The sequence below is a fragment of the Equus quagga genome, chromosome 20 (assembly GCF_021613505.1).
Source record: "Equus quagga isolate Etosha38 chromosome 20, UCLA_HA_Equagga_1.0, whole genome shotgun sequence".
Lineage (NCBI taxonomy): Eukaryota > Metazoa > Chordata > Mammalia > Perissodactyla > Equidae > Equus > Equus quagga.
This window is the reverse complement of record NC_060286.1, coordinates 21,265,981-21,282,217: the sequence shown is the minus strand read 5'-3', so window position 1 is coordinate 21,282,217 and position 16,237 is coordinate 21,265,981. Positions and strand designations below refer to the sequence as shown.

General features: G+C 40.3%; 1 protein-coding gene across 3 annotated transcripts in view; it reads left to right on the top strand.

Moving 5' to 3' along the window:
- NOXRED1 (NADP dependent oxidoreductase domain containing 1) overlaps window positions 1-16,237 on the top strand; it is a 21,678-nt gene extending 5,441 nt beyond the window's left edge. For 2 of the 3 annotated variants that reach the window (XM_046647114.1, XM_046647115.1), the window contains 5 exons: window positions 1,380-1,573; window positions 6,609-6,789; window positions 7,393-7,541; window positions 8,150-8,372; window positions 16,060-16,237. In XM_046647114.1, the coding sequence (XP_046503070.1) occupies window positions 1,380-1,573; window positions 6,609-6,789; window positions 7,393-7,541; window positions 8,150-8,372; window positions 16,060-16,237 (925 nt within the window). Of the gene's footprint in view, window positions 1-1,379; window positions 1,574-6,608; window positions 6,790-7,392; window positions 7,542-8,149; window positions 8,373-10,439; window positions 10,560-16,059 lie in introns of all 3 variants that reach the window. The other variant, XR_006886287.1, reaches the window with a different exon arrangement.

The following is a 16,237-nucleotide window of genomic DNA, read 5'->3' as shown; positions in this document are numbered from 1 at the left end:
CCACCAGCTTGTCTTCCACAGCTACCGATGACTAGCTATTCCATAGCTATTGGCTGAAAATGGGGTTGGTTCTTTCTTTGGGGCTGAACTAATAGTGGAATTCTCCCTCAGGAAAGCCACTTGGGACACTGGGGGTCCTTATGGCCAGGTGACTTGCTTGAAACCAAGAATACTGATTGGCAGAGAAGCTCTTAGTCTGGCCCTGGCTTCTGATATCTTAGTACAATGTGGCTTCAGATACTTAAATAGGAGCCATGGGAGAGCCAGGTACCTAGGACCAGGATCCTGGATTCTAAAACTCCAGGTTACTCCTGGAGCATTTGTCCCCGCCTCAGTCAACTTGTCTCTGAATTAGATCAACTCTTAGATGGTGGGACTAGATCTGAACTGAACATGTTACAGATACAGCAAGGAGGCAGGCTGCTCACTGAGCTTGCTAAATGGCTGACTGGTAAGGATGCACAGACCTACTGGTTGCATCCCACATGGGTGGTGAGAAACTAATATGTGAAACCTCCAGGAGGCATTTTCTATTTGGAAGGATCAGGCACTGAGAGAAAACGCTCTCCTTTTAACCAAGCCTTCAATAGAATGGGGCTTGTGATGCTTATCTAGAAACTCTAAAGCTTTAAGACTCCAATTTTTACAGAAATACAGACTGTAAGATTGTCATATAACAACATAAAACAATCCCTTATGTATTCAGTGTGTGTTCGCCTTGGGCCAAGGAAACAGATCCAGAACCAACAGTCAGTGAACCTCTGGAAAGAGTGGCCTCAAACCTTTGATCCTCAATTTCTCAGATCTGTTTTCCCTTATAAACCATTTACTTTTAGAAATCATAAGATTTGCAAAAAGCTAAGTTACCTAATTTCCTGGATCTGTACAGAACTGAACTAGCAAACTGGAACGAGTAGGTGTACAGTAGGAAAGGGGTGCCCTTATCCTGATAGCGATGACGCTGACAGCTGTCTGCATAGGAAACAACCCATGGAGGAACCGGCCCACAGTGTTCCCAGACGATGTCTGATAGTGGCTCTTCTCAATGACGGTCCTGAGTCAATGAAATGGTTAGATATTCAGACCTTGTGTTTAAGAAGGCAGGGAAATACACAATACATGTAACAAAAAAATGTTCATTTAAAAATGTTTTAAACAAGTATTGGTTCCTTGAAGGAGTATGCTTTACTTTCTGGAAAATTCACTCAGGCGTTGCTGGATAAGTGGCACATAATTGGAATGCCTTATCTCTGAAGTCCTTAAGGTGCCACCATGCTGCCACATGAGAAAGTTAAAGCAGAGAATGTCAGAGGTGGATGGCAAGAAGAGCTACAGGGTGTGCGTGTCCTTATGTATGTGTCTGTGTGTTCATTCCCCAGAGAATCTTTACATGAGAAGCAAACTTCCAAATGTCTCTCAACTGGATCTCTTCACACTCCTGACGATGGTGCATTAAAGGTGGGCATCATTGGAGGCGGCCGCCTTGGGAAGCAGCTGGCTCATGTACTGTTTCAGCTGGTCCCCATCCCTGCTGAAAGTCTGCGGATCTCCACTCGGAGGCCAGAGGCCCTGGGTGAGGAGCAGTGTGTGGTAGGAAGGGGGGCTTGGGTGTGCTTTTAGGTACTGACGAGGACATTTTGAAAGAGTCATTTGAAAGAGGAATCCTTGCATGCAGCATGCTCGTTCTCAGCTTGCCAGCCCTGAGACAAGCTAGAAAGATAGTTTTTTAACGTGTTCCTAAAACAATTTTCTTCTCCACTTAAATGTTTTTTTTTTCCTTTTTCTCCCCAAAGCCCCCCAGTACATAGTTGTATATTCTTTGTTGTGGGTCCTTCTAGTGGTGGCATGTGGGACGCTGCCTCAGCATGGTCTGATGAGCAGTGCCATGTCCTTGCCCAGGATTCGAACCAACGAAACACTGGGCCTCCTGCAGCGGAGTGCACGAACTTAACCACTCGGCCACGGGGCCAGCCCCTCCACTTAAATGTTTTATATCCATCTCCCTCCTCTGTGCCTTTGGTGGTGAGATATCTTTCTGGGTCTTTGATACAGAGAAGCTTTCCAAACAGAGTTCAGATCTTCTAACTGGACCACTTAGCAACTGCTAGGTATTAACCAGTTCCAAACATTTAGACTTGTGTTTTTAAAAATAACATTTACTGAATTTTAAGATGCTTTGTAATGATATCATTTGTTAATCTACGGTGAGAGCGATCAGAACAGTGGTTATTTCTGGGGAGATTGAGAGGAGGCCCAAGGGAACTTTCTGAGGAGATGGAAATGTTCTATATCTTGAGAGAGGTATAAGTTACGTGGGTGTATGAATTTGTCAAAAATGAGCAAACTAGGGCCGGCCCAGTGGTGTAGAGGTTAAGTTTGCAGACTCCACTTTGGTGGCCCGGGGATCGTGGGTTCCAATCCCGGACAAGGACCTACACACTGCTCATCAAGCCATGCTGTGGTGGCATCCCACATACAAGAAATAGAGGAAGATTGGCATGGATGTTAGCTCAGGGCCAATCTTCCTCACACACAAAAAAAGAGCAAACTATATACTTCAGATCTGTGTGTTATGCTGTATGTAAATTATACTTCAATGATTTTAAAAATGTAAAATCACATATGTATATTATAGAAAATTTAGAAAATTACTCTATAGGGAAGTAAATAATAACTACCTATACTCTCCTTACCAGAATTATCATTTCCTTCCCATTTTATTCTCTGATTATGTCAGATTATATTCAGTAATTGATACTGTACAAAGTTGTTTGTGTCCTGCTTTTTTCACTTAATGTTTTATGAGCATATTCTCATATTATTTAACATTCTTCAAAATCATGATTTTAAGGTTGTATGGTATTGCAAAGTATGGCTGTATGATAATTTATGTAACTGTGACTTATGTAGTTGGACTTCCTTGTACATAGTTTTAAAAATAATATTACCAAAGAATAGGTACAGCTTCCGTAAGATATAATTTGTATATAATAAACCGCACATTTTTAAAGTGTACGCTTTGACATTTTGACACGAGTATGCACCTGTGGAACCATCAGCGCAATCAAGGTAATGAACTTACTGATCATCCCCAAGTTTCCTTGTAATTTCTCTCTCGCTACCTCCCTGCAGCCCCCCGCCCACGAAACCACTGATCTGAATTCTGTCACCACCGATTAGTTTGCGTTTTCCAGAATATTATCTAAATGGCATCAGTTTGTACTTTTTCTGATCTGACTTTTTTCACCCTGTGTAATTACTTTGAGATATATATCCACGTTGTTTCATGTTGATATTCTTTTTATTTCTGAGTATTTCATTACATGAATAATTCACAGTTTATCTATTCATCTGTTGATGGATATTCAGGTTGTTTCCAGTTTTTGACTATTACGAACATTTGCAAACAAATATTAGTGTGGACAAATGCTTTAATTTTTCTTGGGTAAACACCTGGGGGTGGAATGGCTGGTCATATGGTAGGTATACTTTAATTTTCAAAGAAACTTCTACTATAGGCTTTCAAATTGACCTCCAAAAAAGGTTGTTTAAGAATAAAATACCTTGGGATAAATTTAACCAAGGAAGTGAAAGATCTGTACAACGAAAACTACAAGACCTTCTTGAAAGAAATCGACGACGACATAAAGAGATGGAAAGACATTCCATGCACATGGATTGGAAGAATAAACATAGTTAAAATGTCCATACTACCTAAAGCAATCTACAGATTCAACGCTATCCCAATCAGAATTCCAATGTCATTCTTTACAGAAATTGAACAAAGAATCCTAAAATTCATATGGGGCAACAAAAGACCCCGAATTGCTAAAGCAATCCTGAGAAAGAAGAACAAAGCTAGAGGCATCACAATCCCTGACTTCAAAACACACTACAAAGCTACAGTAATCAAAACAGCATGGTACTGGTACAAAAACAGATGCACAGATCAATGGAACAGAATTGAAAGCCCAGAAATAAAACCACACATCTATGGACAGCTTATCTTTGACAAAGGAGCTGAGGCCATACAATGGAGAAAAGAAAGTCTCTTCAACAAATGGTGCTGAGAAAACTGGACAGCCACATGTAAATGAATGAAAATCGACCATTCTTTTTCACCATTTACTAAAATAAACTCAAAATGGATCAAAGACCTAAAGATTAGGCCTGAAACAATAAGTCTTCTGGAAGAGAATATTGGCAGTACACTCTTTGACATCAGCTTCAAAAGAATCTTTTCGGACACCATAGCCCCTCACATGAGGGAAACAATAGAAAGAATAAACAAATGGGACTTCATCAGACTAAAGAGCTTCTTCAAGGCAAGGGAAAACAGGATTGAAACAAAAAAACAGCCCACTAATTGGGAAAAAATATTCACAAGTTATTTATCCGACAAAGGGTTAATCTCCATAATATACAAAGAACTCACACAACTCAACAATAAAAAATCAAACAACCCAATTACAAAATGGGCAGGGGACATGAACAGACATTTCTCCAAAGAAGATATACGGATGGCCAATAGACACATGAAAAGATGTTCATCATCGCTAATCATCAGGGAAATGCAAATCAAAACTACACTAAGATATCACCTTACACCTGTTAGAATGGCAAAAATATCCAAAACCAAGAGTGACAAATCTTGGAGAGGCTGTGGAGAAAAGGGAACACTCATACACTGTTGGTGGGAATGCAAACTGGTGCAGCCGCTATGGAAAACAGTATGGAGATTCCTCAAAAAGTTAAGAATAGAAATACCTTATGACCCACCCATCACACTACTGGGTATCTATCCTAAGAACCTGAAATCAGCAATTCCAAAAGTTCCATGCACCCCTATGTTCATCGCAGCATTATTCACAATAGCCAAGTCATGGAACCAACCTAAGTGCCCAGCAACTGATGATTGGATAAAGAAGATGTGGTATATATATACAATGGAATACTACTCAGCCATAAAAAAGGACAAAGTCATCCCATTCACAACAACATGGATAGACCTTGAGGGTATTATGTTGAGTGAAATAAGCCAGACAGAGAAAGACGAACTCTGTATGACTCCACTCATAGGTGGTAGTTAACATATGGACAAAGAGAACTGATCAGTGGTTGCCAGGGGAAAGGGGGGTGGGGGAGGGCACTAGGGGTGAAGTGGTGTACCTACAACATGACTAATAATGATGTACAACTGTAATTTCACAAGGATGTTAACTTTCATAACCTTAATTTAAAAAAAGGAAAAAAAAAAAGGTTGTTTAGGTGTAAACTTTCACCAGCATTGTGTAAGAACACCTATTTCACCACATTCTTGTCAATTCTGGAAATCTCTTTTTTTAATCACGACTTTAATATACCTTTTAAACTTTTCTTGTTTTAATATATCTTTCATTGAATATTTTTATGGGCGTATTGCTATTTCATCTTTTTTGAGTTATTTTTGTCCATTTTTTCTGTTGGAGTGCCTTATTTTTCTTATTGATTTGTAAATGTTCTTTCTATATTAAGGAAACAAAAAAATCTTACCACTCAAGGCAAATTCCTTAAATCTCATCAATAGGACTAGAATATATGATATTTCAATAAAGGGCATATATTCTTTGGGAAGCAATATGTTTATTAATAAAAAGTTCCATTTTTATTTATCATGTTGTGTAAAGAAGCAAGAATTCAAAATTTTCAGCATCAGCTTCTATGCACTTTTGAGAACAACACATGAAAGAAGAATGTACGTGTTTTCTAAAGTTCCTCTTTGTCCTATTCATCTTCCAGGTTTATGAGTACCCAGACACCCTCAGCATCAAGTTTATCATGTACTCATGGTGATTAAGATAAGCACTGACCCCTCCAATGTCTAATATTCTGTTTTGCAATAACACTTACAACATATTGCCATATGTGAGTTTACATTTTTACTTTTGAAAATCCATATTGCAATAAGCACAATCAAATGATTAACTACCAATGAGTGTTTTCGTGCAACTACGTGAGTTATCTCATTTTCCTCTACATTTATAAATATCTTATTAACATTAAACTGTGTATACTTTACTGAAACTGTAAGTATATTTTCCAAACTCCTGCCAGCCTCGGCCCTAGTCTTCCACTCTTTCCCACCAACCCAAGCCAGTTAGCCATGTAACTTTGGGCAAGTCACATGACTTCTGGAAGCCTCGGTTTCCTCATCTAGAATAAAGGAATGATACTAGTCTCTGCCTCCTAAGGTCCTTGTGAGGAGTCCCTTAGATCACGTACATAAAGTACACTGTAGATTATCAGGCACATGATAAACCTTCAGTGAATTGGAACAGAAGGCTTCTTTCAGATTTTTTCTTCCTAAAAAAAAATCTGAAAAATTCTAGCATTTGGTCTGAAAGTAAGATAATGGGGAATTACCTGGAATCTCAAGCAAGGCTGTGGTGGCCCTAGCTGCTTTAGTAATGGCTTAGGCACTGCCCTGCGGCTTTTAGAAGACATGGGCAATCTCTTCTGATGGATGTGGCGACAGACTCGAGATCAAATCCTCCTCCTCCTCTCCCCGCGGGTGCCGTTCAGGTCCGACTCAGCTCCACTGTGATCTCTGTCTTCCTTTATCCCTCCAGCTGAGTTCCGGGAACTGGGAATCCAGTGCTTTTATGATAACCCTTCTCTGGTGGTCTGGGCCGACGTCATATTCCTCTGCTGCCTGCCATCTCAGCTGCCTAAAATCTGCATGGAAATTAACAGCAGCCTTGACAAAGCCTGCATTGTGTACAGCTTTGTGGCTGCCGTCCCAATACCCAGGTATCTTGTTAGGGTGAGCATGGAACTGGCAGAACTGCTGTGTCCTCATCTCTGACTTCTGCCTGCCCCCTCCAGCCCAGCCCCTACTTCTTAGAGCGGGTCACTCCCAGGTGTGAGGTGGAAGCAGCTTCCTTGGCAGACGGACCCAGCCACCCTTTCTACTTGTGTTTTCCCCACTTCTCCACGAACAGCATTCGTGGGTGGGACATTTTCTTTGATGTGCAGATGTTTACAATGGCAATACAGCATTGCTTGCCACTACTGGAAGCTGACTTGTGTTCCCCTAGTGCATCAACGAGAAGGGAAACCACCCGTCAACAGCACGAAAAGTGATTGAGAGCATGGGTCAAATACTATTTTTGTATCCCTGGTGTCTTGCCCAGTGCCAGGCACATGGTAACATGCAATAAGTGTTTGCTAGGTGGGTGGCTGAACACTCCCGTAACAAGCAGGGCGCTCAGCGCAGACCCACACCCACGTTTGCCTCGGAGCAGGGCTGTGCCGGGGGGTCTGTAGTTGGGTTGGATGGGAAGGCAGTGGATCATGTGGTGGTTTAGTCCAGTCCTGGCCCTGCACTCCCTGTCCTGGTGGCTTTCCTTCCAGGTTGAGACTGCTACTGAACCATACCAGTATCCTGCGGCCTCACTATCAGTGTGGTGATTCTGTCAACATCTGGGGGTCCAAGAAGGACATCACAGCTGCTCTCCAGGATCCTGTGATTCTTCATGCTACCTGCCCCTACAATCCTGCTGGTAATAGCTCACCATATTTTTTGGCACTTGTTTGAAAATTACCCTCCTCTTGGACTCTTGCTATCTTATTAAATCCGTGTGTGTGTGTGTGTGTGTGTGTTGGGGTTGTGTGGGAAAGTACAAGCTAGATACATTCTCAGCTATTTAGTTTTGTAGGGGAACAGCTTTGGTGGCAAAAAGCAGCCTTTATTAGGGAAAGTTGAGAAGTCTGATTATCTGGACCGTTTAGGGATGAACTGGAAACAATTTAAACAGGAGGATGCAGTGTCTGGGACTAAAACGGCTTTTCCCTGCTCTACTCTTGCAGTTTTCCCTAGTCCCTTCTTATTGACAAGAATCTTTCTAGAGGTTTTTAGAGATGCTTTTGCCATTAGCGACGTCTGCAGTAGTTCTACCTGTTGTCCTGTGGTAGGGTCAACACACACTGCGTTATAAAGGGCACAAGCAGGGCTCTTGGCCTAGGAAGGAGTAGTGTTTGCTTATCCTGAGGTTCATATGACCAGCCCGTCTTGGAAAAAAGGTGGCCGTGCACTGTCTGGGTTCGTCCTGGGTTGCCCGCAAACCTTTCAGGTGGTGCTAACTGGCATTTCCTTCTCATTGCTGTGTAGGGGGAATTGTCCTCAATATCAAGTGGCTGGAGGGAGTCTTCTATGCCGCCCTAAACGTCTGCAAGGCCAGGGAAATGCCCCACTTACAAGTGCTGCAGCTTCTGAATGGACTGTTCCTCTCCGTGCACTTCGAAAGCTGTGGGAAAGACGGAGCGTCCTGCCCCAAATTTCAGTTAGTAGATTTTGTCAGCAAAGTCTACGCCAAGAACCTACCTCAGAGAAGGTAAGGTATCAGACAGCTAGCCATTCTAATTTCTCCCACTCTTGTCTTTTTTTTTAAGATTGGCACCTGAGCTAACAACTGTTGCCAATCGTGTTTTTTTTTCCTTCTGCTTTTTCTCCCCAAATCCCCCCAGTTGTATATTTTAGTTGTGGTTCCTTCTAGTTGTGGCATGTGGGACACCGCCTCAGCATGGCTTGACGAGCGGTGCCATGTCCACGCCCAGGATCTGAACTGGCGAAACCCTGGGCCGCCAAAGCGGAGTACTTGAACTTAACCACTCGGCCACGGGGCCTGCCCCTGTTGTCTTAACAGATGCTTTTTTCCTTTTTCCCTTTCACATTATCTTTAAAAATTTATAAAGAGAATACATTCTTGTAAAAAATCCAACTAGTGGAAAAGTGAAAGCCCTTTTAGCCCCAAAATACTATTTCCTAGACTTTACTTCTAATGGTTTTTGTATTTTTGTCTTTTTATCTTTGCCTTTACAAGCATATATTTATATTGTCATTATATTATAATGTGTATGCATATATGCATTTTACTTTTGTGAGGAAGATTGGTCCTGAGGAAGATTGTCGCTGAGCCAACATCTGTGCCAATCTTCCTCTATTTTGTATGTGGGACACTGCCACAGCATGGCTTGATGAGTGATGTGTAGGTCCACACCTGGGATCCAAACTCACGAACCCTGGGCTGCCAAAGTGGAGTGCACGATCTTAACCACTGTGACACTGTGTTAGTAATCATCGATGGCCTGTGACATTTTCAGTTTGGTGATTTTCCTTCCCCGATCCTTGTTCCCTTCACCTCTCTCTTGTGCTGATCTCTTTCCTGGATCCCTCTTCCTTTGGTGTGGTTTACTCCTTCACTGTGGTAGATCGTATCCTCCTCCAGTAGCTTCCTTAGAAGAGGATGCATAGGAAGCAATTTTTAAAGACTATGTCTGAAGATGTTTTTATTCTTGCCTGCTATTCTATTGAGAACATAGCCAGGGATAGAATTCTAGGTTAAAAATAATTTTCCCTCAGAATTTTAAAGGCATCGCTCATTGTCTTTCAGTGTTTAGAGCTGCTGCTGAGAAGGTGCAGTGCCATTCTAATTCTTGAATTCACCCTTTGTCTGAAACGTGTTTCTTTTCTCTCTGGAAGCTTATAGGATCTTTTCACCTCAGTATCCTGAAATTTTATGATGTGTCATGATGTGGGTCTATTTTAATTCACTGTGTTGGCCTCTTGATGGGCCTTTCCTTTTATTCTTTTTCTTTAACTTTAAACAAACTGTGAAATATAACATACACAGAAAATGCACATTCCATAAATTCATAAACTGTTTAATGAATTATTGTAAAGCAAATACTCATGTAACTGCCACCCATAAAAGAAAGAACACCAGTGGTCCTTTTGATTTTGGATCGCAAGTTCTCCAGCTGTATCTTTGATAATTTCCTCCCTTCTCATCTGTTTTCTCTATTCTCTCGTTCTGGATATGTTAGTCAAATGTTAGACCTCCTGAACCAATCCACTGATTTTCTTCCTCTCTCCTATTTTCAGTATCTTCGTCTTTTTATTGTGCTTTCTGAGAGACTTCCTCAACTATATTGTCTTTGCTCTCATATTTTGAGCATATTTTCATTTTTGCTGTATTTTGATTTTCAAAGATTTTCTTTTTTGAAGATCCAAATATTTTTTTTTTTTTTAGATTTTTAAAATTTTTTCCTTTATCTCCCTAAAGCCCCGCAGTACATAGTTGTATATTCTTCGTTGTGGGTCCTTCTAGTTGTGGCATGTGGGACGCCGCCTCAGCGTGGTTAGATGAGCAGTGCCATGTCCGCGCCCAGGATTCGAACCAACGAAACACTGGGCCGCCTGCAGCGGAGCGCGCGAACTTAACCACTTGGCCACGGGGCCAGCCCCTCCAAATATTTTTTATGTGGCATCCTGTTGTCATTTCACTAGGCAATACCATCTCTTATCCCTGTGAGAATATAAATGATAGAGTTTTTCCTCTGAAGAGTTTCCTCCAAGTTGCTTTCTGATTATTTGTTTTGGTCTCTACCATTCATTTTAGAGGGTTTCTTCAAGTGTATGGAGAACCTTGACTGTTTGCTCATATTTAAGATCCTGGTTACTGAAAACTTCACTGGCAACTCAGCGTTCGCTACTGTGGTCTTTACTAGAGAGAGATTTGGTAAGCTGTTTCCTTGGGAAACCCTGAATATTGATATCTTTAAGTCTTTGGGACCCAACTTGGGTAAAGAAAGCTGTGTGTGTGTGTGGAGGAAGACAGGTGGTCTCATCACTCAGTATGTATTTTTTCACTTTATTTCTCCCCTTTTCCGCAAATTCCTGCCCTCAAGAGGCCTATGGTCCCCCTGTTCAGAGACCCTCTGTCTAACCCTCTCCAGAGAATACCACTGCTGCTGGGGAGAGGGAGGGACACTCTCTTGATTGTGCAGCGTTGGGAGTACCATTACTGGGAGGGTCTCATCTTTTTAAGATTTTCAACCCGTCAGCCTGTTTGTAGCCCCATCTCACCCTCACTTCCAGATGTACTGGTCCACTGCGTCCCGAGTCTTGAGGGCTCTGTGATGTAAATGGACTGCGCCTTGGCTTTCCCTGTTGCTGACTCAGGATTCAGCTCCATGTCATTTTTTGGTCCATTTTCTTTCTAGCTTCCAAACTTGTTGCTCTTGTGTCCTCTCTCTTTCTCATTTTATGTTCTTTGCCTATTTTTCTTTTCGATTGTTTGCTTTTATTTATTGTTTATAGGAGGTTTTCAGGAGGAATATGTTATGTGCACCGGAAATATTTTTCATTTTATTTCTCTTTCTTTTTGGTATCTTTTGCTGTTCAGAGGATTCTAATTTTTGTAGTCAAAATTGTCAAATCACTTCTTTATGGCTTCAGGGTTTCAAGTTATGAAGACCCTCTTCATCCAAAGATATTCTATATTTTCTTCTGGTATTTTATTTTTAAAATATTTAAATAATCAATTTGGGATTTTTGATATCTTTTATTCATTTTGGAAAGCCAATTGTCCTAACACTATTTATAGAGTAGCCAATCTTTTCCTACCAATTTGAAATATGATTTTATCATTGATAAACTGCAAGATATTCATGGGTATATTTCTAGACTCTATTCTGCACTGTGGACCTCTCACTCTATTCCCATACTGTAATTAATTACTATACTGTCCACCTATACTTTGGCATCTGGTAGAGCAAGTCCTCTTCATTATTATTTTCCAAAATCTTAATCCTTCTCACACGTTTATTCTTTTATGTGAACTTTAAAAAAAATAACTTGAAAAATGAGGAAAGTAACAAAAGTTGGGGCTGGCCCAGTGGCATAGTGGTTTAAGTTCGCAGGTTCGGATCCCAGGTGTAGACCTATGCACTGCTCATCAAGCCATGCTATGGCAGCACCCTACATGCAAGATAGAGGAAGATTGGCACAAGCGTTAGCTCAGCAACAGTCTTCCTCAAGCAAAAAGAAGAGGATTGGGGGCTGGCTCCGTGGCACAGTGGTTAAGTTTGCATGTTCCACTTTGGCAGCCCAGGGTTTGACAGTTTGGATCCCGGGTGCAGACACGGCACTTCTTGGCAAGCCATGCTGTGGTAGGCGTCCCACGTATAAAGTAGAGGAAGATGGGCACAGATGTTAGCTCAGGGCCGGTCTTCCTCAGCAAAAAGAGGAGGATTGGCAGCAGATGTTAGCTCAGGGCTAATCTTACCCAAAAAAAAAAAAAAAAAAAAAGAGGTGATATGGTTCTGGGTAAATATAGATGGATGCTGATGAAATATTCTTGCCAAAAAAATTGAACCTGAATTTGATCAAGTCTATACATATAATTACCTTTTTATAGGAAATTCAAGAGACAGGAAAGTGTTAAGTGACTATGAGATATAATCAGCAAAATCCAGAATGTGGGAAACTTTAGAAGACAAACAACCCAATTTCTTCAACAAATAAACAGAGAAGAAAAAAAGAGGAAGGGGACCTTATAGATTACAAAAAGACTTAAAAGTCACATTAACCAAAATGCAGGTATAGAGTTGGTTCCATATTGTTGCCCTCCTGTAATTAATGTTGTAAACGACATAAGTAGATTTCCTAATGTCAAGCTTTCCTTGCATTCTTAAATAAACCCTATGTAATAATAACACTTCCAGATGTTTCCTTGAAATTTATTTAAGATATTTACATCTACACTCATGACTGAAATTGGTATGTAGTTTTCAAATTTGGTATCAACGTTGTATTAACTTTATAGAATTAGGAAGCCTTTATCATTGCATCATAGAACAGTGTAAGTAACACAGAAATTACAGATTTCTTGAAGATTTGACAGAACTTAACTGTAGATCCCTCTGGCCCAAATATCTTTTGGGGGAGGTTGAAATTTGACTATCTTTTCAGTTTTTCTAGTTTATGATCTATTCAGATTTACTACTTTTTGAGTCAATTTTGGTAATTCCTAGCAAAAATATTTCATTTTTATCTGGATTTCAAATTTGATGGCATAAAGTTGTACTTATATTTTCTTTTTTTGGTGAGGAAGATTGGCCCTGAGCTAACATCCATTGCCAATCTTCTTTTTGCATGAGGAAGACTGTGCCTGAGCTAAAATCTGTGCCAAACTTTCTCTACTTTGTATGTGGGATGCTGCCACAGCATGGCTTGATGAGTGGTGTGTAGGTCCACACCCTGGGATCCGAACCCACGAACCCCGGTCTGCCAAAGTGGTGCATGCAAACTTAATGACTACACCACCAGGTCAGCCCCTGGGCTGTTGTTTTTTAACTCAAGCATTTCCATTTTTATCTTTTTTTTTTCCTGCTTTCTCTCCCCAAATCCCCCAGTACATAGTTGTATATTTTAGTTGTGGGTCCTTCTAGTTGTGGCATGTGGGACGCCGCCTCAGCGTGGCCTGACGAGTGGTGCCATGTCCACACCCAGGATCTGAACCAGCAAAACCCTGGGCTGCCAAAGCAGAGCGTGAGAACTTAACCACTCAGCCACAGGGCTGGCCCCACATTTTAATCTTTAATAATTAGTTCCTTCCTCTTTTCTTTTGCTTTATTTTGTGGTTCTTTTTCTTAGCTTCTTGAATTAAATATTTATGGCTCATAAGATTTCAGTCACATTACTATTATAAAAATAATAAGAGCTAAGAATGTTCATCTAATCTCTTTAGCTATGTGCTATTGGCCTTTGAAATAACGATTGCATTGTTGGGCACAAAGTCCCTGTGTTATTCAAATTTGCTACATCTTGCTACTCAAACTACCTGGGATCCATGCCATCATCTGGGAGTTTGTTTAGAAACACAGAATCTGGGGCCCCACCCTAGATATATGGACTCAGAATCTGCATTTTTACAAGATCCCAGTGATGCGCACATTAATGTTGGAGAAATACTGCTCTACATTCTCTTTCATCAGATCTGTGAGAATGAGAGGGATGGCATATTAATATTGTCACTGTAATTGTGGTTTCTGAAATTCTCTATGTTTCTAATCATCTTTGTTTTATAAAGTTTGAAGCCATATCATCTGATGAATAAAAGTTCATAATTTTTATATCTTCTTGGTGGATTATACTTTTTAATGGTATCCCCCCTTTTTTCAATTAAACTTTTTCTTTTGAGATTCACAAGCAGTTAAGAAATACAAAGAAATCTTATGTACTCATTTATCCAGTTTCCCTCAATGGTACAAATTATATACAGATATTGTAAAGCTATAGTACAAGACCACAACCAGGACTTCGACAGTGACCCAGTCGAGATACAGAACAGCTCTATCACCAAGCCATCCTGCATGCTGGCCCCTCCTCCCCAACTTGGCAACCATTCATCTGTTCTCCGTTTCTATGATTTTGTCATTTCAAGGCTGTTATTTAATGGAATCACATAGTCTGCAACCTTTTGAGATTGACCTTTTTCATTCAGTGTAATTCTCTGGAGATTCATCACAGCTGCTGTGTGCATCAATAGTTTATCCCTTTTGATTGCCAAGTAGTATCCTGGCGTGGATGTACCACAGTTTGTTTAATCATTCACCTGGTGAAGGACATCTAGGTTGTTTCCAGTTTTTGGCTATTATGAATAAAGCTATGAACATTCACATACAGGTTATGGGGGAACATAAGTTTTCATTTCTCTGGGACAAATGCTCAGGAATGCAATTCCTGGCTCATATGGTCGTCGAATGTTTTTCATTTTTATTTTTATTTTATTTTTTGCCAATCTCCCTCCTCCCCCTCCCCCTCCCCCTCCTCCTCCTTCTTCCTCTTCTTCTTCTCCCCAAAGGCCCCCAGTACACAGTTGTGTATTCTAGTTGTAGGTCCCCCTGGTTGTGGTCTGTGGGACGCCGCCTCAGCATGGCTTGATGAGTGGTCCCATGTCTGTGCCCAGGTTCTGAACTGGTGAAACCCTGGGCCACCAAAGTGGAGTGCACGAACTTAACCACTCGGTGACAGGGCCGGCCCCTGAATGTTTATTTTTTTTAGTCACTGCCAAACTGTTCCTCAGAAGTGGTTGTACCATTTAAAATTATCACTAGCAATGTATGATCCAGTTTCTCTGCATCCTCATGAGCATTTGGTGTTGTCACTTAATTTTATTTTATCATTACACCTATAGATTAATTTGTGGAGACTTGCTATCTTTATTATGTTGAGTTTTCCCATCTATGAACACAGTATGTCTCTCCATTTATTTGCATCATCTTTGATTTATTCATCAGCATTTTGTAGTTTTCAGTATGCAAGTCCTGTACATGTTTTGTTAGATTTACACCTAAGTATTCCTTTTTGTGTGTGTGAATGGAATTACATTTTTAATTTTGGTGCCCAAGTGTTCACTGCTAATATATATAAATACAATTGATTTTTGTATGTTTATTTTGTATCCTGCAACCTTGTTGAACTCATTTATTAGTTCTAGGAGATTTTTTTGTGGATTCCTTGGGATTTTCTACATAGGCAATCATGTCATCTATAAATTGGGACAGTTTTATTTCTTCGTTTCCTATCTGTATGCCTTTTCTTCCCTTTTCTTGCCTTAGTGCACTGGCTACAACTTGCAGTATTATGTTGAAAAGAGTGGTGACAGCAGAAATCCTTGCCTTACTCCTGATCTTTTTAACACTGTAACAACCCTATGTCTTAATGCTTTTTAAATTAATATTACTTAAATTATTTAAATTAACAAATTAACATTGCTCCATTTTCATTTGCATATTAACTTCTACTTCTTCCCCTATACAGTTGAACAGGGTGTCTATTTTTTTTTTAAGAGGATATCTTAAAAGAAATGAGATCTTCTCCATTCCTAATATCCATGATCCTCTTATGTATTCTCTTCCTAAATCAAGGAAAATATACTGAAAAGGATGTGGATGTCATTATTGTAATCATTGTTTAATTATGAATTCCTCCCCAAACACACTTAGAGAAATGTACATAAGTGTGAAAACTCATCATAAGTAAAATTAAATAAACATTGAATAGTTCCAGCTGAATTTTAAATTTAACCATGAATTTTGATTAGTTTGATAAGAAAATGAAGAACTTTTTTTCCAAGTGGAGGAAAACTTTCTTTAAAGGAAATGTTTAACAGCCTAATCAGATATATGGAACAGACAAAAAAAGTAACAGTATTTATTTATTTTTCACCCCAGGCCTTTCCCCTGGTTTGATCTGACTGCTGTGCAACTCAAGGAAACTCCCTTTGGCCAGCATCTCTCAACCAGGACTGCTCTCCAGGACCACCTTACCCAACTATATTGTGATTCATTTGGTGTCTCTCTAACCAACGAACAACGGCCAGTGGTTTGCCCAGGCTCTCCTTCCCAATAA